This window comes from Hippichthys cyanospilos, chromosome 2 (assembly GCF_059441005.1).
Source record: "Hippichthys cyanospilos isolate Australia breed blue-spotted pipefish chromosome 2, RoL_Hcya_1.0, whole genome shotgun sequence".
Taxonomy (NCBI): Eukaryota; Metazoa; Chordata; class Actinopteri; order Syngnathiformes; family Syngnathidae; genus Hippichthys; species Hippichthys cyanospilos.
Window position 1 is genome coordinate 9,955,996 of NC_142370.1, and position 24,018 is coordinate 9,980,013.

General features: G+C 41.2%; 1 protein-coding gene across 1 annotated transcript; it reads right to left on the bottom strand.

Annotated features, from left to right (window-relative positions):
* Positions 1 to 359: 359 nt before the first annotated feature.
* On the bottom strand, positions 360 to 23,127 carry LOC148427193 (dynein axonemal heavy chain 12-like). Its single transcript, XM_088409139.1, has 73 exons — positions 23,030 to 23,127; positions 22,821 to 22,947; positions 22,672 to 22,698; positions 22,402 to 22,591; positions 22,236 to 22,305; positions 21,664 to 21,822; positions 21,406 to 21,601; positions 20,537 to 20,725; positions 20,314 to 20,467; positions 20,144 to 20,235; positions 19,887 to 20,065; positions 19,667 to 19,802; positions 19,406 to 19,531; positions 19,185 to 19,319; positions 18,403 to 18,596; positions 18,079 to 18,322; positions 17,804 to 17,989; positions 17,524 to 17,724; positions 16,268 to 16,462; positions 16,060 to 16,181; positions 15,845 to 15,980; positions 15,608 to 15,754; positions 15,239 to 15,358; positions 14,939 to 15,095; positions 14,671 to 14,843; positions 14,447 to 14,599; positions 14,136 to 14,375; positions 13,791 to 14,036; positions 13,597 to 13,716; positions 13,364 to 13,473; positions 13,109 to 13,292; positions 12,899 to 13,039; positions 12,719 to 12,802; positions 12,396 to 12,584; positions 12,184 to 12,303; positions 11,659 to 11,844; positions 11,439 to 11,590; positions 11,229 to 11,367; positions 10,989 to 11,155; positions 10,653 to 10,908; positions 10,181 to 10,477; positions 9,839 to 10,017; positions 9,469 to 9,661; positions 9,216 to 9,377; positions 8,558 to 8,752; positions 8,293 to 8,426; positions 8,056 to 8,218; positions 7,808 to 7,888; positions 7,542 to 7,718; positions 7,335 to 7,466; positions 7,152 to 7,241; positions 6,928 to 7,068; positions 6,616 to 6,857; positions 6,383 to 6,530; positions 6,151 to 6,296; positions 5,751 to 5,965; positions 5,470 to 5,662; positions 5,198 to 5,390; positions 4,935 to 5,107; positions 4,485 to 4,625; positions 4,234 to 4,392; positions 3,836 to 4,131; positions 3,505 to 3,758; positions 3,294 to 3,434; positions 3,063 to 3,200; positions 2,763 to 2,996; positions 2,496 to 2,684; positions 1,842 to 1,945; positions 1,560 to 1,764; positions 1,351 to 1,488; positions 1,154 to 1,245; positions 980 to 1,047; positions 360 to 853 (listed from the first exon to the last, which is right to left on the bottom strand). Exons 1-73 carry the CDS (start codon positions 23,125 to 23,127, stop codon positions 663 to 665), a joined length of 11,844 nt encoding a protein of 3,947 aa, XP_088265265.1. The 3' UTR covers positions 360 to 662.
* Positions 23,128 to 24,018: the final 891 nt, after the last annotated feature.

Sequence of the window (24,018 nt, forward strand, 5' to 3'; positions counted from 1 at the left end):
CTAATTTTAAAAAAAAGAGTAAAAATGCAGTAATTGTTCAATTTTCACATTAATATCAGATAAATTACAAGTATGAGAATATCTGAAGTTAAGTATGTCTTTGACCTCGCTGAGCTCGGAAAATATCAGGAAGCATACACCGTTATGCTCATCACTCAAAACATAGGCACCGTAAATCATCATTTTACATCCAAACGAATGAAAACACAATTAATATGTAACAACCAACCCTCCCCAAAAAATAATTAAACACGTTGTAAAATTTTAATATGAAAAATATCACTCTACATGATTGTATGCCATTTAAAAAAATCGATAACAACCAAACTAAATACAATTTAAAGCATTAAACAGTTTGTTCACCATAATACCTCTTAGTATGCACACCTTGGCCACCAAGGGAAAGTATAATACAGACAAAAATATAAAGACTGTGGTCACAGCAAGCAGCAGTAATTATAGTTAATTTCTTACTGAAAGATAAAGAATATACTGTATGAACATTGCTGACTATTGCTTTATCTGTTTGCATGTGTTGCTAGTCTTGTGTAAAAATGTTGCTACTCAATAAAGGTACAAAACAAAAGACAAATTAAATGCACATACTGACATGTCATTTTCATATGGTTGAAACAAATAATCCACATCAGCCTGTAAAATGCTCAGTCGTCAAGCTGACAGAGTAACGCCACACCACGCTTGATCCAGTGCTGAGGACGCTTGGTGGTGGGCAACAACATCGGGACGACAAAATTGGTGGAGTGTCCCGTTGTAGAGAGGGTGCCCCTCCTCTCGCTGGTCTTGTAGAGAGGAGAAACGTAGCGACCGTCAGATTCATCTGGGATGTTTCTTGCTGCACAGTGGAGACATTTTGAACAACATGAAGATGCAGTAACAACAACGACAAAAAAATCTGAACTAATGACAACAAAAATGCCATGTGATGCCAGTGTACCAAATCTTTCGAATAATTACTTACTCGGCTTTATCCAGATGATAGGCATTGTGTCAAACAGAATTTTGGGATATTGCTCCGTTAAAACTCCACTGGTGAAAGTCAAAGAAAAAAAAAGACAATTACATGTTTAGGCCTTTCAAGATGCCATTCTAAACGTTTTCATTATTGTAAAAGATTCTTCTGTGGACTACTTACTTTTCTTTGTCCCATCGAGCGCCATCAAGGAACAATCCATTGATGTAGACACCATCTTCTGGAGGCGTGTCAGACTGCTCCAATGGTAGAACCTGAAGCATCCAATCACACATGGAATAACGTGAAACAGTCTGTTATGAACCTTTAAGGTCATAACTGACTGTCCAGTTAAGATGAAGACAAAAAAGTGTGCTAACCTCAAAGTCGAAGCCTAGCAGGTCAATTGGAATATTGTATTTCCTGGCGTAGTTTTGCGTAGCTCCTGTGAGGAAAGCTTGGGTGAAGAAGAACCCGGATAGCCAGAACACACTAGGCTTACCATCATTGAACCAGTCCTATGACACACAAAACTGATGTTAAAACTGAAGTGGACCTGACATTCTGTGTGGAAGCAATTGTGATTCACCTGCAAAAACTTGAGCCTTGCGAGAAAGTCATTAATGTAGCTGCCAAGGGGCTTGAGGCTCGGGTACGAGCGTTTGGCCCATTGCTCTGGAACCTTGCCGACCGCCAAACTATTTGCAATTCCCTCCAGTTCTGCATCCATCACTACTAAACCCTTGAGGGCCTTTAACAGGTTCTGAAGACTCACACGGATGGCACTACAAAGCCTGAAAAAAAAAAGGCTCAGATGAGATGGTTCGTTTGACGTGAAATTCTATTCAAAACCTGCGTGACTATTCCATACGTGTTGTAGCGCTCCATTTCTTGGACAAGGACAGTATTCATACTCTCCTTGTAGAGCACCGGGTACTTATTGAGGGATACTTCGATGTCAAAATTATTTGGAATCTGACGAAATTAAATAAACTCCATTAGTACTTCTAATATTTACATGGAATTACATGGAAAAACCTGTAATATCCTCCTGTGACGCTGCCTATTTACTTGTGTCCACTAAAGTGGGCATTTGGTTTTGGTCTATGAATATCTTTTGACACATTCAAGAGAACTCTAATAAATTTTGGTGTTTTCAGTAGATGATATCCCGACCTTTGCGATGATCAATTAGCTTTGATGTCTTACTAAGATAAAATGGCGAATGAAACAAAGTGCACAAATAGGCTGGGTTTCGGGAGGATATACAGTAATTCATTATAGATACTTTCGATATAAATCAACATCCACACTATCTATACACTGAGTACATTTATAGTAAGACTTGCCCCAACTCCATCTATCAGTCGGGTTTGCATGGAGCCATATAATCTGATTAAAATGAATCGGAATGCAAATTCTCGATAAAAATATATTCTCCATAAAAAACATTAAAAAAGTCTCCATGTAGACCTGGCCATGACCACTCTTGGACTGCACAAATGAAAAACAAATTCCATCATACCTTTGTGAGGATGTCATTGGCAATGTCGTAAAGGGCATTATCACTTCCAGAGCTACCCCCTCCCTTGGAGCCTCCTCCCTGGGTGAGAAGCAGCGAATCAAACAGCAACTTGGTCTGCTGCAGATCCTTGGAAATGTCCACATTTTCGTGCATCCCAAATATTTCTGGGTGTTGGGATAGGGGAAGCTCCTGGTATGCCGCAGAAGTATTGTTATGCTTTTGAGTCTTGCAAAGAAACTAAAGATGATGGATTACAAAATGCTTTACCCTGATAAATCGAAGGTACTCGTCATAGGAAGATTTAGGGGGAGCAACGTATTCTCCACTAGGTGAGAAAGGATAAGAAGGTTTATCCACAACATCCCTGTTGTAGAAGTCAGCCAACATGGTGTTGAGGAGGCGCCGATCCCAGTTGTCAGTTACGCGGCCTCCGTAGTTGCATTCTCCCGTCAGGTACGTTATGGCCTCAAAAGGCACCTCTTCGTATTGATTGATAAACAACTACAGAGAAAGACAGGACACTTTAGGATGAATGTGATGTGAGCAATTTTGTGAACGGGAATGTACCTGAAGCTGTCTGATACTTATATGAAGGTCAGTCTCATTGAAGCCATAAGGAATATTCCAACCGAGTGGGCCAAACTTTCTTCTCTCTTGTACAAGCGCGTGGAAGAAGCACAGGCCATACAGGAGCTTTTCCCAGACCTTAATGCCAAACAGTGTAAGAATTGAATCTGTAGGGTTCTCCACTGTGGCTAAATCATATATCTATAAATTATAATCACCTCCTGAACTCACCAGTTCTTTGTTTGTGCAATTATTGAAGAAGTTTTGGTCACACACAGGATCTGACATATACGACTGTAGTATGTTTAGTCTGAGTCCTGTTGGGGGCTCGTTCGTCATTTTCACTCCGTTCTGCAGAAGGGTCACTGGAAACTGGTTTCAGGGAGGAGGCAGTTAAAGCCAGACTGCTGCACAGGTTGGCACGCATCACATTGCACTTTACCTTGGGCGAAGGGTAGCTTGTGAGCCAAAGTCGGAAGTCGTCATGGCATGTTGCGGGAGTAAACTCCTCACAGATCTTCTCCAGGGTGGACATCCAGGACACAGCCAGATGACAGTTCTGCAAACACACCCATGTCCCATTCTGCATGGCTGTGGATATCATTTTGGAAGCAATGGGTCCTTGGCCCTGCCCCAGGGAAATGGACTGGAAGTTGTTCCCACCCATGTCCTTGTCCGTAGCAAACTTCAGTAAGCCTGTGAAGCGTGAACGTGTCATGAGTCTTTGAGTGTCAGTGCTGCAAGTACTTTCAGAAGTAAACTGCAGAACCTACTAGCCATGGGATCGGCACCAGGAGAAAGCACAAAAACCAACGGAATGGTGGCATTGGAGTCCAAGTAACTCTTGCTGAGGTCAAAGGGGGGCGGCTGAACAAAATTTTTCCCCAGCTTCGCGATGACATATTTGTGAACAGCTGGCACAATCTTGTCAGGCCTGAGGCAGCGGACAATGATCATCTTCTGCAGCTCATTGAGTTGTTCATCCCAGGGCGATGGCAAAGGAACACTGTAAGGATCTTTGCTGTCAAAAACAGGCTTGAAAAGTTCTGGGGTTGCAAGAAAAGCATCTCTGTGGAAGAAAGGTGCAGCTGTTAAAGATAAAAACATTGGGTGAGACTTACTCTAGAGACAGTAAAATTCGGAAGAGCAAAATCTTGAATAATTTTCTCACTTTACTCCTTTTAAGCCAGGAAGCTCATTGGCTCTACAAATCTCATCCCAGCTCTTATCTTGGAGCCAGCTAGGATCAGGGTTAGCAAGTCTGTTCTGCAGGCCCACACCTCCCGTCATCAAGAAGATCAAGTCAGGGTACTCAATATCACCTTTTGCCCTGATGAAAATGTCAGAATTTTTTCATTCATACCAAGGAGATGTATGAACCAAAGAGTCAACTCTCATCCCTAAATGGTTTGTGGCACTCACAGAAGCAAATTGCAGCAGAGTATGAAGGAGAAGAGAAGTTTATCCTTCTCAAACAGAGAACGGCAGACATTGCAGAACAAGTTATAAGTGAAGTGATCCACCAGATACATAACCCTCTTTTCCAGGATCTTGGACTTTTTGCTACATAAAAAGAGAGCCTTATCAGTACAGAACACTCCAGTTATTAGGTGGCATGTAGTCAACTGAAACCCTACAACTGGTCTACTTAAACCTTATTAAAATTCAAAAGCATCCATTTACTAACTAAATGTTCCAGAATCTATGGCCAGATCTACAAGTAAAAGTAGCACTTAAGTATACTGTACAATTTATGATATTATGGCATGCAGGCATTGGGAAATTTGAGCATTAGCCATAAAAAATAAATAAAAAGGCTCATGCATGTCATCATCTAGAACTTAAAAATCAATTACTGTGTGGATCACGTACCTGTCTTGGATAGAGTTTATATAGAGGTTGACAAACCAGCTGAGAGAGTACTGATACATTGGGTCTATATTTGTCAAGTCAGCAATGGTGAAGAATAGTACAGACGAATGCTTGGCAATAGATCTGTAACACTCTCGAGACTCAGCTATCATGATCTCTGTCTCCTCTGCAATCTGGAGAATTTAGCGGGACATTACAGTATAGTCAGAATAAAACCCATCATATTAGCAATACAGATCACCTTTTTGGGGCAAGGTACATGCCTTTTGTTTCTTTGTGATCTCATTGGACATGATTTTTGCAGAGTCTAGGACCTGAATGGCACTCTCATCCTCCAGAATATTTCCCTCTGACGATGAAAGGGTCTCGAGGATCTTGTCCTCAGTTTCCTTCAGTTGTCTATTATTTGCAGCAGACTGCAAGATCAGCGCATTTCTCTCCTCTTCAAGTTCTGGCCTGCAAAGCACATGAAAAGAATAACGATTGAGCAAAGAGACCAAAGATTCAAATGAAGACGCTGCAAAACATGTAGCACCTTTCTTTGGCAACCACAATCCCCAGCAGCTGGTCCTCCAAGCCCTCTGGAGTGATCATGAAATTGAGCAAAGACACCTTGGTGGCCAGTTCTGGTAGATAATGAGGGTTCCTCAGCTTTGTGGTGATGTAGAAGCGAAATTCGGCAGCATATTCAATCACGCTTTCCCCCAGTTTGATACATTCCACACCACCTAAGTGAAGCAAACATGACCGCCATTAAAATGTTGAAATTAAATTTTCAATCACTTGTTGTTAAAAGCTGTGTCTTGTTATTGGCACTTTGTTTGAAGGTTTGCTTGAGGAGAAGAGGTTCCAGTGAGGGGTCCAACTCTTCTCCTACGTTTTCAAGCAACAAGGGGCTTCCAAACTGAATACAGTTTTCCAAAGTTCTCATGTAGTCATCATCCGTCAATTTGATAATGTTCAGGTTGTTCTCTTTCTCCGAATTCTTCACCCACTTGTTGGCCTGACCCTGAGGGTCAATCATCAGGGGCCTGAAAGTGCAAGGACTCATGAGAACCATTTTGGGAATGAATGATTAACGATTTCAATATACTGCAACGGAAGAGAAAGTCTATTTGCAATCTTCCTCTTCCAAAGTGGCTTTGGAATTGACTGAAGGCAGCAGTACTGATTAATGCAGGCATTCTGCTACCACAGTCCGAGTAAAACCTCTCACCATCGACGTGAATTACTGGTAATGACACCATTGTCAATCGAGAAAGAGTCGGTAGGAAGGCCGGCAATGTTCCATGCCCTGATTTTAATGGGATCTCCCAGGGTCTTACTGAGAGAAAAGTCATCTGATGATGGAATGCTCTTGGACTAGAGAATAAAAATGAGAACATACATATGAGTGAGAATTTGAACTAAAAGTCTTTGAGTGTCAATTAAGGAATTAGAAGATTTACCTGACACAGTTTGATCCACTGAGTGACGCAATCCTGTCTGAAGCTGGCTGTGAAAGCGCCTAGGTAGGCCATGACCCCAGCAGAGATGAGGACATCTCCAGTAAGGTTGTCATATGTGGCCTGCAGATCTTCAGCAGCTTTGGACCATCTGAAAAACAAAAGAATGTTTACTTCCTGGCGCATTGCTGCAATCATAATTCTCACTGCAAAAAAACTGTGGAGTATTTCATCACCTTGTTTTCTCCCCACCCAAACCACCGATGAGTTTCTCAGCTCTCTCCAATTTCTGTTGACACAAATCCCTCTGGGCTTCTAGCTTGGCCTTCTCCTCTGTCTTCTCCTGAGATATTCTTTGCAGGTCAGCTAAACGATCCATAACTTCTTTGAGTTGGGCTCTCTTCTCTGATAGCGTGGCCATGGCAGCAGCCAGAGTCGCCTGAGCCTCTGCTTGTTTGGCTTTTTTAGGAGCCACAATCTAGAAAAACACAGGTGACAAGTGGATGGATAAGTGCATTTCAATTTCAAGAACAAAAATGTAGTCTTACCTTTACCACCCTGTCATAGGACTCCATTGCTTTGATCCACTTGCAAAGGCCCTCTGCTGCTGAGGAGGCTTTTGCCACTTTCGCAGGGCTGAAGTCAGGGTTTGTCATGTAAGTAGCGCGAATTGTTTTCATAGATTCCTCCTGTGGTAAAGATAAGCGAGAGCTACATTGAAAATTTCTTCTTAATGCATTGGGAATTCCAATTTTCTTGCAAACACACTTACGGGAATATTGTCTTTGTCATAGTCTTTAAGATCCTTCAAAAAGTTCATATCACCTAAGAGTTTCTTACTTGGACCCCAGTAGTCCAAAACCTAGGCAATTGAAAAAAGGTAAAACAAATGTTTTCATGCCAATCCTGCTCTTGTTCTGCAGTTTGATGATGAAAGATATATTATAAGGACAACCTTTTTTCCAGACCCAGCAGGATCTGCCACCTTATCTGGAGCCAATCCTTTCATTACACACACGGCTGCCATCACCAACTTAACTCCAGCAGGAGGGTTTTTCATGGACTTCACAACGGTGATGTCAGCAGGCTGCAATCAAGACGTAACTGAAGGTCTACAAAAAGGTCAAATGCAAGGCAAATGTTGATTTTGGATTATTCTCACCTTTAAGGTGTTCAAAGCTGCGGTTGCTTCCTCCAGGGCAGGAATGGCCTCAGCCAATTCACTATCACACTCATCCTTCAAAGCTTGAGCCTCAGCAGCTTGAACAGCTGTGGCCTCCTCTTCAATACCCACAAGTTTACTCGTAGCTTCAACCTCAACAGACTCCACTGCAATCACCTACAGGGTATAGTAGACTTTGCATGTTTGTGTCCAATTTTCAGAGTTACAACAAGCAGTATGAATTTGTTGCTGCTCATTGTCGCTACCTTCATCATTTTTTCATTTTCTATTTGAGCCAGTTCCAGTTTGGGTTGTAAATCCACCAGCTCCAGTTTCATCTCACCAACCTTCACACACATTGTCACAGTCACAATTCATTTTGACATCAGAATTCAGCTCATTTATATCACCAGGTTTTGGGGGAAACATACTTGAATTCTTTTCAAAAAACAGTTTGAATCATTATATTTACAGTGGAAAAAATGATCAAATGTAAATGTGACATACTGTATACCTGAGATTCGGCAAAGGCTAGTTTTTCCAGACCGTTGGTGTATCGCCTTTTTGCCTTCATGACAGCATCTCTTTTCTTTGTGAGGAGCTGACTGAAAGCTGCCATAAGCTCCAAGTAAGATGTGGGTGTCACATAATTATGGCGCCCTAGCTCGGTAAGGAATCTGCAAAAAAGAAAACAGGGTAAACAGGTGCCCAGTATGTTCTCTTTCTTTTTGTTCCAATCGGTGAGTCACACCTCGCTGAAAGTGTACTGGCAGAGGTGTGAAATGTTTTGCAGATAGGTATGACCTCCTTCCTTTCGCTGTCTTTCATTTCCAGAGGCCCCAGAAAAGAGTTGGCAACCCGTTCAAGAGCCTCCTCGGGCCAAGGCTGCAGAAAAAGATGTAAGCAAATTTTCAACAGCAGCTGCAAAAATACACGCCATGCATTGAGAATATTTTGTGTACCATGACATTTTCATACATCAGCAAACACTCTACTTGATTATGCATGTTTTGTACCTGAAACCAGTTAATCGTGCAACAGTTAATAAGAGATGGAAACTGGCGCAGGCGATTACGAAAGGCATCACCAATAGGACTGAAGGCCACGACGACGTGCAGGTTTTGCTTGCAGCGTGCCACAAAGAAGTTAAACAGAGTTAAAGAACCCAACTCTACACTCCTATTCTTTGCTTGGGCAATAGGACGGACTGTCTGCAAATCAAAAGAAAATTAGATTATAGGTAGAGCAGGGTAGATGCAGATTCGAGGTGTGCCAAAAAAACGATCATGTACTGAGAAGGATTATTCTTTTTCATACCATATTCTGGTACTACATTTTCCTGTGAAATGACAGTGTATCTTGAGCAACCTTTTTTTTCACCAGTTTTGTTGTACAGATACACTTTAACAGATACTATTTTTGTTTCATCTTATTTTATACTGTAAAGCTACAACATTTATTGCTAGTTTCAAGGAGTATCAGTTGTCCACATGGTTGTGTGGAAAAAGGCATGTTCCTTACAAGTCAAAGCTTAATAAATGTAAACAAACAAAAAAACAGAACAACTTGCAAAAAACTAAAGATCATATTGGCCTCACTTATGGCAGTGTTCATGATTCAATTGTAAGAATACATTGCAAATGCATTGTGCAATGAATAATTTTTAAGCAGTACCTCAATAATATCCTGTTTCTCATCCATAGCAAACATATTGGGCACCTCTCCTGTATTCAGGACACTGTTCACATCTTCGAGAAAAGCTTCGTCTTTGATCTGAGCATCAGTGAGCAAAAAAACGATTCTTTGACCCTTCACTCCTGCATCCTTGAGAATCTTCTGTAACATCAAGTTTAACTGTTACATAACATTCAGAGAGCGAAATGTTCGAACACTTTCGATGTATGCAAATTATAAACGCAACGCTGACCTTGAGGTCATCTCTCCACTCAACCATGCCGTAGCTCTTTGAGATTTCAGGCTGGAAAAGGCTCATCTGGGCGATGAACGTGGCCAAACGAGTGATGGACTGGCGCCCGCTGCCTCCCACTCCTACCAGGAGGGCATGGCCTCCTGGCTGCTTCAACACACGGCTTATACGAGACAGGTGCTCCAGGACATAACTATATCAAACACATTTTTTTTTCAAGTTCATAGTGATTTGTTTTATTAATGCATTATAGAAGCACATTCACCAAAAACGAGCTACTCTTATAAAAACGATGAATGAAATCAAAATGAATGCAGCTGTTTTTATTGCAACACTTGACGTTTGATTGTGTTCCATAATTTTTACTAACCGGAAGATGACGAGATACATGCGGCTTTTGTTTGTCTGGTTGTATTCGACCATACATGTCTCCACCACCTCAGCAAAGCTTTCTACGGAGGGCACCTCGGCATACAAGCGATCTTCAGGTTCAGCATCAGGCAGCATGTAGTCGCCAAATAGCAAAGTCTGCATGTCTTGCTCTACCAACTGACAAATAAGAACTCATCAAATTAAAGTTTCTTACGTGTTCTTCTGAGAAATATAACAAATTCTGATCTCGAGTATCATGAATGAAGACAGAATGAGCAATTTAATCCTAAATACACCTTAGAAAAATACACCAAGAGAAAAAAAATCCAAGTAAACGTACTTTGTTCCCTTGTTTCAGGTGGTCAAACACCTGGTTAAAGGCTTCATTGAAGTGATCTTTGAGGATCTTAGTCATCAGCTGATAAAACCATGCACGATCCTTGTCATCCACCAGACGGTCGTAAAAGACGCGGAAGACCTCGTGGACAAACAGGCGAATCATAGTGCGTTTGTTCTCCACAGATACACTCTTCACAAGCAGGCACCCTTGTATAACACGTGAGAAGTCTCGCAGATTAAAAGTGTAGTGAGACTTGGCTGGTGTGGGTAGCAGGTTCTCCATAGCTTGCTTGTAAACCTTAAAAGACATTTAGAAAGCTCAAATATTGGACAGAAAAGTGTTTGTTGACTAGGGTTGGGCACTGAGGATCAGGAACCGGGACAACCATTCTGGTTCTTGTCCAAATTCAAACAATGCCCAACCCAATAATTCACAGGAATAGGAGCGTATCAATCGTATATAGAGGACTCACATCCATGGTTGCCGTCACCGTTTGGCTGCCAATAGTAAAATATTCCGGTGGGAATTCATTGTTCTTCAGATAGAACGCCACCATAATGGAGAAGATGCGAACCATGGTCTCGTCACTGAAAGAATTGATGCTAAAAATGTTGAAGTGGCGGAGGAAGCGAGATGTCACGGCATTTCTCCCGCCACCAGGGGGCCCCATGGCTGTGATGATCTGAATGTCAACTAGTTTGATGCCCGAAGTGTCCTTCAGGTCATACCTGACAGAAAATGGATTCGTCAAGCAACATAATTTATGGTCCGTTTATTTGTTTGATCTTTAGGTGCCAATGACTCATACCACTTCTTATGATCCATAAACTGTCGAAGAAGCTCCACAGGAGGCTGAGCCCCGAACTGTTCCAGTGCTGGCATATTAACATCGTCTACGAATATGAGGTATTTCTTTCCCATGGGAGGGCCGAACACACCTTTCCGTCTCTTATCTAATTTGGCCATGATGATGTTCTGGAAATGTAGTCAGGAGTGAGGCCATGCAAATATGCAAGAACATTTATATTCATCAGTGGGTCCATCTGACCTGCGTTTGGTTGGCAGTGGTGCGGGCTGAAAAATTGACTGAGAGGGGTAAAAAGAGGTCTTTGTCCAGACCATTCATCAACTTCTCCATAACATACACTGACTTTCCAGTGCCAGTAGGACCAGCCAACAGCAGGGGCCTGAGCAGAGAACGAGGCATTGACTTATCACAATTAGACAAACTCATACCAATCATATGTCCGTGACATACCATCCATTGGTGATGCAAATGTCCATTAGAAAGGTGTAGCGAACTGAGTCAATTGTGGGAACAATGATGTCCTGCACTTTTGTAGTTTTATCCCCTAGGTTGACATTTTTGATGGCATCATTCCAGTGAATCCATTTGCCTTTTCCTTGAAACTGAACAAGATGTTAGATGAGGCTTTACAAGAGAGAAAAAGCTTCTGAATATTGTGATTCGGGGGTACCTCGTAGAAATAGTCATACACCAGGCCTTTCTCATCCACTGGGCACTCCCATTTGCTCACAACTTCAGGAATTGGATTGGCTGTCCTTCCCAACACTGTATCTCTAACAAACTCACTAAACTTTTCCCTGCTTTTTGAATCGCAACTGCCACCCACAGCCCACACCAAGGCGAATGAAAATGCTGCCTGCAAATATCAAAATAGACGGCCAGTGCACAAAAGCCAAAATAAATGTATTCTGAGAAAGTATGCTGTTCACAATTTTTTTGTACAAGTGTATCAATTTTTTCCTTCTGGGGTCCAACTTATTCATTTGTGCGCACTGTTGTGTCCTTTTGCATCAGCATGGTTAATTGCCTCCCACCTAAATACATGATACATGGAAAGGCCAATGTCCTCTACTGAACACATTGATGAGGTAGCTCTAATGGGTCAAAAGATATATACCAAATGTCCACTACAGTGAACACAAATGAATAGACAGGGTCTCAAGAGGACATTGTGACAAATAATAAGTAATTGTACCATGATCCAGGTGCGAACAGTTTTATCATTTGTCTCCTCTTCAAGTGGTTGAATTATCAGCATCTCAAAAAGTCTACATAAGGACATGGTAGCATTCCAGTTGGTTGTGGGGACAACTTCCTGTTGACAAGATAGTTATAACACGGCAACATTCGTACTTGCTCTGAATTGGTCAATACTTATTGACAAGCCTGGATTTTGGTTATACTCACTCTGCATTCTTTACGCACGATCCTGAAGGCAGGTGGCAGCAGCCAATCAAAGAGTCCTTGCAGTAGATTGTGGTGGATAGGATTTTGCAAAACCTCAGGGAGTGTGTTCATCCAGGAGGTCACTAAAGGCTCCCAGCCCAACTGAGATGGTTCCATGTAGATCATACCACATCTGCTGACTGTGGCAGGCTGCCCAAGGAGAGACACGATTTTAAAGCTTACCACCATTATATCACGCTTGACATAGAGTAATTATTTCCCAATGGATCATTTAAGTTGCAGCAACATTAAAAACACAAGTTACTTAGTCACTCCATACTCACAGAGGCCTGTGAGAGATCCATTGTTTCAAAAATGAGACTCATCTGATTGGACATCTGGATAATTTCTCCACTCATTAGGCACAACTGTTATGTGGATAAAAACAATAATGATGATTGTAAAAAAATTACAATAGAAATCATCCTCGCTTGTTTTGTGTGTATTATATACGTTGGCTGTACCTTTTTGTTGTCATCCAACACAGTGTTCATACTTTCAATCCACAATGTATCTATAGGACCATCAAAGACTACCCATTTACGGTCTGGTGTTTCAGCCGATGCATACTCACGAAACGTGTTGGCCACAATACCATCTGTCCACTAAAACAGGGGAGGACAGACAATAAGGGATTCATAAGATGATTTCTGCTTCGAAATCACGGGTCTAACCTCATGAGACACGAGATCAAACTGTCCAAAGAGTTGTCCCATGGTGATGGCCTTTGGGTTCAATGTCCTGAATATGACCTTTTCTTCCTCGCCGTAGCCTTTTTCATTCATCAGAATCAATGTGTCAGCAAGAACATGGAGTACTTTGGTCTTCCCAGAAAATGACTCCCCCACCAGCATGAACCTAAAGGATAATAGTTGTAGCTTACTGCAATCTTGTGTAACAAGGTAAGCTGCAACTTAAAAGTAGCATACCCATGCCGCACTATCATCATCTCATATGTCTGGATCATCTTGTCTATGAAGATCTGCGTTGACTGTACATTGTGCTTTTCGCAACACTCGAGAGCAGCTTCCAAAAATAACTGCCAAAGAATCGATTGCATGTAATCGACAGCACATACTGTATGTACCGTACCATCTAGCATGAATCGACACTCATGCGGAAATTCGACACGATGGATAATTAAGACATTAATATATCTTACCACATAGTCAGCTTCAGGAAGGGTGATGCCAGGGAACAAATCACTGGTGATTCCATTGAACAGTGGAATGTCATGTGAAAGAAACTTGGGCTCGTTAACATCTTTTATAGACCTCAGAAGCTAAACGCAAAGACAGAAAACCTCCATCAATAAAGAGTTTGGACTCAATAGAAGACAATGGCTGACAAAAATACCAGAATGTCCTCATTTTCGTCAGGATACTTGAGCTTGAGATTTCCTGCAGCCACAAGCACAGCTTTGACAGCCCTCATGCCATAATCGTAATGGAACTGGGAGGAGAGTTGCTCTGAACAGAGCCTGTAAGTCATTGCGATCTTGACTGACAGAGGCTTGGCGTTGAGGAATCCGTAGGAATAGAGCGAGATCTCTGCTATCAGAGCGTAGTTAGGGACCATCATGGTCACTGTTCGAAACAACACCTGAAGAAACATAAAAGTACGCCGTCAGGTTACAAATGGATAGAAAGACACTTTTGTGATAAATCGGTCAGTACGTCGGGATTGATTAAGTCAGGAGACCTTGAGGTTGTCAGGGAGTTCAGAGCGCCCCGCGTAACCAGGATTCATTGTGATGGACACAAAGCAGTTGGGGTTGAGTTTAAGCATGGTCCCTTCAAAGTCAAAGTACTCCAAATTCATCTCAATAGCCCTCTGGATGCAGAGGACTTGCTGGGCCACCACAGACAAGACCTCGAGCTCAATACGGTTGAATTCATCAAAGCAAGCCCACGCTCCAGATGAAGCCAAACCTTTGAAAAACTGAGAAATTGCACCAAAGAGCTTTGTTAGAAGCAGAAAGCAGCATCGGGATACAATGTTTTTGATGTTACTTTGCCCATAGCAAGATAATCCAGTCCATCTGAACAGTTGAAGACGACGCATTGCACAGCTAATGCTTTGGCTAAATCCTTGGTGGTTTCTGTCTTTCCAGTTCCAGCTGGACCCTCGGGTGCTCCACCCAAATGGAGGTAAAATGCCCCAATCTGTAATAGCATCAATAGACACATTTAGAAAAGTCACGGACACCGTTGTCTGATAATTGTCTTAAGTTTACCAGAGTTCTGTAGCATCTGTCAGTCAGTGGGGTGATGACCAGACGAAAAGAGTTGCCCAGATATTCATAGGCATACTTAACATCACAGTTTATAATACGAACACGAACATTGTCATTGTTCCAGTAGTAACGAAGCTGGGCTAGCCATCGGAAATCATTTTCACTTGCGACCCCTGTACAAAATCAAATGCAAGTAAATACATTTGTAACTTACTTTTACAGAGTAATTAATAGTATCATGAAGATAGTTCTTTGTGCCATGAGGTACCGTGCTCAATTAGCTCCATTACCACATCCCTGGCATGGACATCAATTGTCACAAGTGCTCCCAAGGTAATTCGTGTTTGCTTGGGTAGTTTCCCTCTCACCAAGCCTACAATATCAGCCAGCTGATTTTGGAGAGTCTGGTAGTAGTTTTTCACACCCTGTTGAGGTCATCAAAAACATGGTTCCCATGTTTATTGGGGATTACTGGTACTCCTTAATGAAACATGTTTATTTTAAACAGTCTTCATTGGCCTACAGCAGTCTTTATTTTCAATAAAAGGATGCAGTAATTAAACCTTACTTCGGTCCCTCCCCTGATGGCTTCATGCACCTCCAAGGTCCAGAACATTTGTGAGGTGCATATTACCACCTGCCCGGGCCACTCCTTGACCCACTGGTTCCGTAGGGTTTCAGCATAAGCCTGAGAAGACAATTCCATTTAATACCTAAAGGTATGGATGTTGAGCAAAAAAAATAAAAAATTCTTTGCAAAATTAGGTAATTGGTAGGATTACCAAAATTACCTAAAAAACTCAATATTTTTCTCTCAGATTCAGAGCACGACCTTTTTCATTGCATTGGAGTTTTTTTTTTTTTTTCCAAGTCCACAGCACACTGGGACAATTAATTGCAATGAAATAAAAATCATGTTCCTTTAAGTTTTTCTCACCGTTCGAGAGCGATCCACCACATCTCTGACACTGCGAATCATCAAGTCTTCCACTTGTACCAACCACTTCTCAACCGCTCCTTGGGCCTCAGCTGTAGATATGAGTTGGATCAAAGCAACACGCTCCCCTTCACTGCTGTACATGGCCTGAGTTAAAAAGAACAACTCATCATCTGAGGATAGTCCTTTAACCATCATACTGGTTCCATACAGCAAATGCACTGTGTGAATGCTTACCTGAATATCAAGATTTGGCAAGAAGTCCAGCTTGGCGATACCTTCAAAGCACTTCCTTAGATGAGGCTGGACACGCAGTGGGTCCTTAGTCTCAGAAAGAATTTCCAGCATTTCATCATTGGACAAAAAGAAGAACCTGGGCAACAAGCAGCAGTGCATTATTTATCAACATTTAGCATTGATTGGATAAAAACTGTAGGGGTTGTTTTGTTCACCTTGGGAAAAAGAGACGCTTTTTCTCCAGATAGTCATTCAGTCCCTTCATGATGGTGTCTAAATGGGCGTTGGACTCTATTAGTTTTTCTAGTAGGCCTGGCATTGCTGTTGCCTCCAAAAGCTGGTCGAAGACAATAACATTTCCGTTGTTATCCACAGACCACATGCTTTTGACAGGACACAGTGATATAAAAAATAGAAAGCTACCTTTGAGTCTTTGACACAGTGCCTCATGACCTCCTTCCAGTTTTTATCAACAATTTGGAAGAGTCGCCCTTCTTCTGGAATCTGCTGCATGATGTCGGCGGAACAGAAAATGGGCTCAAGGTAAAGCCATTGTGCCTGTACCTTCAGCCACTCGTCAATGGTTTCTTGGATACGGAGAAGACGCTCTTCCCAAACCTAGTCACCAAATAGATATCAGTATCATCAGTAAAAGACACTCACAAAAATGCAATAGGTGACAAAGAATCATTGCACCATATTATCCAGATGAAAAGTCACTTATAAAATCATTTCATTTTCATAAAACCTGACAGTAATCTTTATTATAAGGTAGGCTTAAAATCTCAAAATATTCTATCGGAACTTTATACCGTTTATGCAATGATGGTATTTTGGAGGCTTAAAGACACAAATATTTGAAACCATCCTCCAGAGTGGAAAACATGAATACACTCTGCAGTTGTGTTCCCATTCACACATTGCACATGAGTTACTTTGCATACATATGCCTTTATAATGAAATAAACAACTAGTTTAGTTTTCTTTGGCGGGACTTCCAGAATATAGTTTGGGGTTTCATTTATTGCTACGGAAAATTGTAGGAAAAGGTAGATAAAATTTAAAAAAAGACTTGAAAAACTCAGGAGGCAGGCAGTCGAGACAGATGGGGTTAGCTAGCTGGAGAATGCCTTCCAAGAAGACAAGCGTGAAGGAATTCTCAGGCAAGATTTTGGGTTCAGGCCAGGCTTCTTATAAAGAGGCGGATTGACTGATTGCAGCCTGGTGTGCCTTGTCAGTTGCCAGATACACCCAACTGCCCCACCTGACTTGCCATGCACGCAAAGGAGCTCCATGACACTTCATAGTGTAAAGTGGGTAGTAGAAATAACACTATGTCTGTGTCCAAACATTTTTTTTGTTTTGTTTGCTCGTCATCGTTATTTTGGTTTTCATGGTGAAGATCATTGATGTAAATTGCAGGCAAGGAAGGGAGATTTTATGCACGTGCATGGACATGGCAGAGTGACATTACAGCATCACCCGGCATGCATACACAGTAGCATTCCATGCACTCTTGCTTCTCCGTATGCATGCATATTTCCTCTGAAAAACACTTTTATGATACTAAAATATCGAGATGAGATTTTGGAGTCTTCTATTCAGATTGTCTCCATTTAAACGTAGCCATAGCCCGAAAAATAAGGTACTTGTCATCTTAAGGCAAATCTGAAACTAACCCTTATCTCATTTTCAAGGGGCTTTATATACGGTGAGTTCCTCATCGTCTGAGTTTTCACAATCTGGTCATCCAGCATTGCCTGAATTTCATCCAAAGCAGTTAAGATGTTGACACCAGTGTCTCTGTAAGGCTGATGATTGAGAGAAACGCCATCCCAAACAGTAACCATGTTTTTCATGGCTTTCTCCATGGAAAACTCCTGCAACATGCAAATTAGGGGACATATATGTGTTAACCTAATATGTTTGTCTTTGGAATTTAAGACTGCGGGAACTTACTTTACTTGCAGCAGCACTAATTGATTCAAACTCATCCAGATAGGGATGTAAGTTTTGTTTGAGAACTTTGCGTAGTGTCGTACCAGCATCAGGTGTGAGGTCATATCCCACAATCTCTGACATCTGCTTCCAGTGGCGATCTCGGATGCCCTGGTTGCACAGGACCACCAGTAAAGGAGTATGTTCCTGCCAACAAAAACACAACCGTTCAGAGTTAGCAAAAATGACCATGCAATCTTATTCAGCACGTCACTTTCAGAGCTCATGTTGCCTACCTTGAATTCTTTGACCTGCTCTAGTACAGTGGAGCACAAGACAATTGTAGGACTCTCTGCTTTGGCTTCTTCTTCAGCACGTCGTCGTCTGGTCGTTCCAGATGATATCTTTTTAGTTGCCTGTTCACTCTTGCTCTTTTTCTGCTGAAAATATTTAAGGGTCTTAAAGATCTCTCTGAAGAACTCATCCACTTTAATTTCCATTCCTTCGCCATCGAGTTCCAGGAAAGAACCATCCATCCAACTATTCACAGAAAAGATATTAGAAGTTTTTAATGGGAATGCTGTAATTACATCACAAAATTCATCAAACTGAAATCAAACCTGCTCTCTGTACGTTGCCACCTCAATATAAAGGAAAACAGTTTTTGATATGGCTCAATATTCTGTCTGATGATCTCAACTTCTGGGTAAAATGACTGGTCCCATTCATGGAAGGCTTCGTCTTTGTGGATGTCTTCAATTGCCTCCTCAGCCTCCTGGATGAGGGTCTGAACTGTTTTGATATCTGTCATATACTGTACAAAGTAGAAATAATACGGTTTCAAATTCATGTATGCCCTCTCCAAAAAATGTTTGTGCTGCGTACTCTATTTGCTTCCAATCAAATTACTGATGGACAGGCTTACTAGAAAAGCTCAAACCTTTCAATTTCTCAAATACTATATATATATATATATACATGATATTTACATATTAGTCTGCTTTGTATTTAGATACCTTCCCCTTGTTTAAAATACTTGAATTGTTCAAGCACCATAGTACGAATAGGACATCTGAGTACCTCAGATATAAACGACATAGACAAACACCGCTTCATCTCAACCAACACCTCTGGGCCTATGTTAATGTGGAGTGTTGATTTTGTTGTCAAATACACCTCCCCTCGCCTGTATTTTGGGCTTTTGTTTTTTTTTTGTTGAGGAATATTATTAGGCTTGTTTGTTCTTTGCAAACCTCCAAGACGACTGTATCAAGGTTTTGCTTGCCTCTATTTAACAAGTGCTTGCTCAAATAGGGTTCTGATGTTTCTTTTTTTCTATACATCTCATTTTGTGAGAAGACTATTGTAATAAATCTCTGAGAGCACAAACATTTCACGTTACCTGCTGCATCATATCAAGCTCAGAACAGTGAGGGAATTCGTCAGCTCTTCGCTGCAGCTTAGCCAGATGAAGAGTGACCCTTTCTCTCTTAGCAAGCATCTCCTTCTCCCCTTTCTGCTTGGCCTCCAGGATAACCTAAAACATATATCCCATCCATACTACGGTCATACTCAGAAAGAAAGCTACCTGAATACGTATGCGGCGTCTGAATGGAGCATTACCTCTTCGCTGAGTTCAAACACTTCTAGGATTTTCAGTGGCCACATAAAGACAGTTGAATTAAGTTCTAGATCTTCTGGTTCAAATATGTGGACATCTAGAAGGTAGCTTAGTCTGCTGTAGGCTTTCTGGCAGGGTATAAGAGCAAAAACATTTGAAAATTGAAACAAATGAAACACAATGCATTTGGGCATGGTAAAATATGACACAAATGCAACTACGGCAACATGCAAGAAATAAGTACCAGTACATCTGTCAGTTACCTTTATCCTTTCATGAAGAGCCGCAATACCCTTTGTTTTGGTCATTTCAATGTATGCAATCATTGTTGCCATTTCATCTGTAGTCACTGGTACGTTCAAAGCAGTTTCACGGATGGTTTCAAAATCTGAGATGATCCTTGATAAAAAAAGAAAAAAAGAAAAGAATTAAGGGAGTCCTGTTCACCGTGAAGGAACCAATTTCAACAGGTGTGAGACTCACTGTAAATTTTGTTCAATGTGTTTAGTTTTCATGGTAGTGATAAGTATTTCAGCACATGTTTTTGCCTTATTAGACAATCCCTGGTTTAGATCCTCACAATACAATTGTACCATCGGAAAGTGAACCTTTGTTGGGAGGTTGCGAAGCTTTCTTGACAAGTCACGAAACTCTTCCACTTGCTGGAAAGCGCAGTCAGATCACACATGACAGTCATCAGGAAGAAGTGATTCAGTACAGTTTGGGATGTATGCACGCACCTCAATATATTCAGCAAAAGAATGACTTTCTTCCACAAAGGTCTCAACTCGAGTCTGAGCAGTTCCGTTGACTAACCAGTCATAGTTGTCAACTACAAAATATTACATGTTAGAAAAGCATGCTCTAAATTATTTGGCTGGATGATGAAATGATTTGAAATTCCCATCACCATAATTTTGAAAATATTGGGCAGGTTCTTCTAGATGATTGCGCACCGTTGATGAAACAGTGAAACGAGCCCAAGCAAGCGTGTGATCAGGGGCCTTGGCATCCACGTACGCAGATGTGGATTCCGCCAGCCATGACTGAACCGTCTGCACTTTCTATGGATCAAAATCATCGATTAGGGGGTGAGGATTTGACACTAAAAGATCTCCTATAAACAACCTTACCTGCAGTGTATTTGTAATGATATTGAGAATTTCAAAAATGTCTTCTTCAAGCTCCAGTAAAGTGGGGTATATTCCCATCTGCTCATCATGAAATGTCAGGGTCATGTGAAAGATGGGTAAGCAGTGGTAGTTGTCCGGATGAAATGGGTAGACGAATGCCTCCACACTCCTCTGAAGCATGGCTTTCAGCTGGGAATTTGGACAGAACAAATAGGATCCAAATTTGACAACGAGGAGAAAGCAAAAAGTACTCTAACAAGGGGTTTGTTAAAATGAAAACTACCAATCGAGTTGGTGAAGCAGAAATCGGTTACACTGACTCGTCAAACTCGTTTTAGCTTTCGGCCTGGATATAGGACCAATAAAATCATGAGATACAACTTATATATTAGAGTTATACAACTTTAAAACAACAACTTCAGAATTTTAATACTGTCCAAAATGATATAAGCGAAATAATAAAAATTGTAATAATAATAATTTTGTGGGCCAGATTAACCATTTGCGCACCAGAACTGGCCCTCAGGCCGTATGTTTGACACTGCTGCACTAACTCATTCATTGTTATTGATGGCTATCAATGTCAAAGATCCATTTTATTCAATGTCAATGAACCAACCGATAGATCAGATAAAAATTCCGACCAATCTGGTTAGTTAAGCGACAATTATTATTAATATCCATCCATCCGTTTTCTCCTGATGCTCACAGTGTCACATGCTCGCTAGTGCCTATCCCAGCTGACTTCAATATTCTCAAATGGTGCTCCTGTATATTTTATTTTTTTCAGTGTAAAACTGAAAACTGAAAGCAAAATAAAACCATGAAAGGCACAAAACGTTGGTTTAAGTCTGGTGGCAGAACGTCACCTGATTGGAGATGAGGGTGCACGCGCAGTCAAAGAAGGCATCCATGACATCTTCTTTCACTGAACTCAGTGTTTTTGGACTTGTTAATAAATTGATGACTTTCGGGAACCAGCTATTCATGATCTGCTCCTCTGCTGCTTCACATTCTACGGCTATTTCTTTATATAGCTCCTTGCTATCAACAGGTCCCAAAGCCCTGAACAACAACAACGGGTTGTTACTTCCGTGACATTCTTTGCAGTCCAGCTGCTAACATACCTATATCCTGTCAGATCCACCAACGCCATCGAAGAAAATGTTGCGTTTCCAATTTCCAAGATCGTTTGCATTATGGGATGAAGGATGTGCAGATTTGTCTTCATCACTTTCCGGCTTGTGACAAAGCTCTCGCGTCGTGTTTTGGAATATTCAAGAATACTACAGAAGAGTATCATTTTACAGATGTGCCAAACAAAGTCCACTGAAAACAGTATGTACTGTATCTCATCCTGAGACCCAGCGTATTCATTTAGGTCCAATGTTGTGTCCATTGGTCTCAAAGTTAAATCATTCACTGCCAATCTAGAACAAATTTATCTTTGACAGTGAATGAGTTATCCCATTCACAGGTGCCTCCATAAAAATGCATCTTTGACCTCTACGGCTGTGTGAATCACTTGTACGTCCTCAAATGAGCATACTAGTATTTTGTAGGGTAGCTCCAATAAATCAAAAGATATTGAGCAAAAACAAACGTCCACTACAGTGGACGCAAATGAATAAGATGGGTCTCCAGAGGACGTTCAGTGAGGAGAAATCAAATGCGACTAAAAAAAAAAAAAAACACTTACTCAAGTGGGAGAGACGCATGCCTAAGAGGCTCAGGTTCTTCCCATTCCGGATCATTCAGGAATGTGTCCACTTAAATCAATGCATATTGTATTGTCACACATACAGTATTCCGGTTTCGGTGTACAGCCACCGCACATACACACGAAAAATCCAAATTGTCAATACCTGTGTGTTTGATGATAACATCATGGAAATTTTCACTGATTTCCGTAAGGAGCTGCTGTAAAATTTTGTTTTTCTGAGGGCTGTCTTTAAGTTGAGGAGGGATTTGACCGTCGATCGAGTCCAACCACTCCTGTGGGATTGGGATGACCGGGCGGCTTTCTATACACTGTCTCAAGAACACGTAATTCATCTGCATACAAAGAAATTCAAGGTTTCATTTTTCATCATACTAGTCCAACATTGGGATTTGCTTTCGAAACGAAAACTCACCCTTTGTTTCCGAGCCTCGCTTTGCATCTGCAATCGAGAAGTTCGAATATAATCCATGAAATGTTGTTTCCCAAATTTATTTGATGTATGGTTTATGACATTTGTGCGAACAATGGCTTGTACAAATAATGTCAGGAGTTTTATCTTACACTTGGAGGGAACTGGGGCTCTGGTGATGGGGTACGCACAACTCTCCCTCTCGCTTTGCTCTGCTTGTAAGCTTCCACTGCTTGGGTCACAGCCATGGCGTTGGGCATTTGCAGGAAGCCAATTGGCCTACAAAATGATAGACAGCGTCAGCGTTGTGCAAGGATTACAAGCATATGACAGAATACTGACATTTGAGCTGAAAACATACATTGGTAAATGGAGTCGCTGTTGCTGCACTTTCCTCCATCGTCGCTCCAGAATTTTATTGTGAGATGACGGCTGCTGCTTATTCACATGGATAAACATTTACAGGAATGAACATTGTAGCAATATAAGTAAAAGTCATGGGATCAGTTTGCTTCATTTTACCTAAGTATAATAACAATAAGTCTATCTACTCGTGTTATTAGATAACTGCTCATTAAGTTTTGTCTTGCACAGGTAGAGATTTTATGATAGCGAAAAAAATCACACTTGCTGTTAACGTTCGATGCATCCACACTTGCATAATTCATAAACAGTGTACTGAAGTAAACCAAATGGTCTCGCCATGTTGTCTATAAAAGTATAGAAGTAAACCATAGAAGGCGACATTAATATGAACTTTTCAATAAAATCATAATGAAACGTCTCAATTAATAAAATAGTAACAATAAACCCACCACTCGCTCGGGTTCTTCCATCTTACTGGTGCAGTCTGTGTCTATGCATGGAAAAATGAGAAGCGCGCATACAGAAAGCACAGAAAAAGAACAACTTCAATCTAAACTTGATTGGTGCAGCGTAACGTAGTTGATGACGGTATGTTTACGAAACATTTTCGAGTGAACCATGACGACCTACCAACGATTTGCGTCTGTATAAAGATACGCCGTACGCAATCGTTGATGACGTCAGGTGCCGTCCTCATTAAGTTTGAATAAAAATTGTAATACTGTATAGAACTAAGTTTGCACGTTTGTGTCATTTTTCTTTTTCCCTTCTTGGTACCAAAAATTAAACGGACAAAGATCGTTGTGTGCTTTTTGTGTGTACCAAAAAATATACAGGCCTATAGACGAAAAAAATAAAAAACAAGAGGCATTCAAGAAATTGCATCCTATCACTTTTATTTCAGTGAAGGAGCAGCTGAATCAGTAATTGCACTTTTAATGCAGGATTTGCCCCCCGCAAGTATTTGATTCGGATACAGTGTGA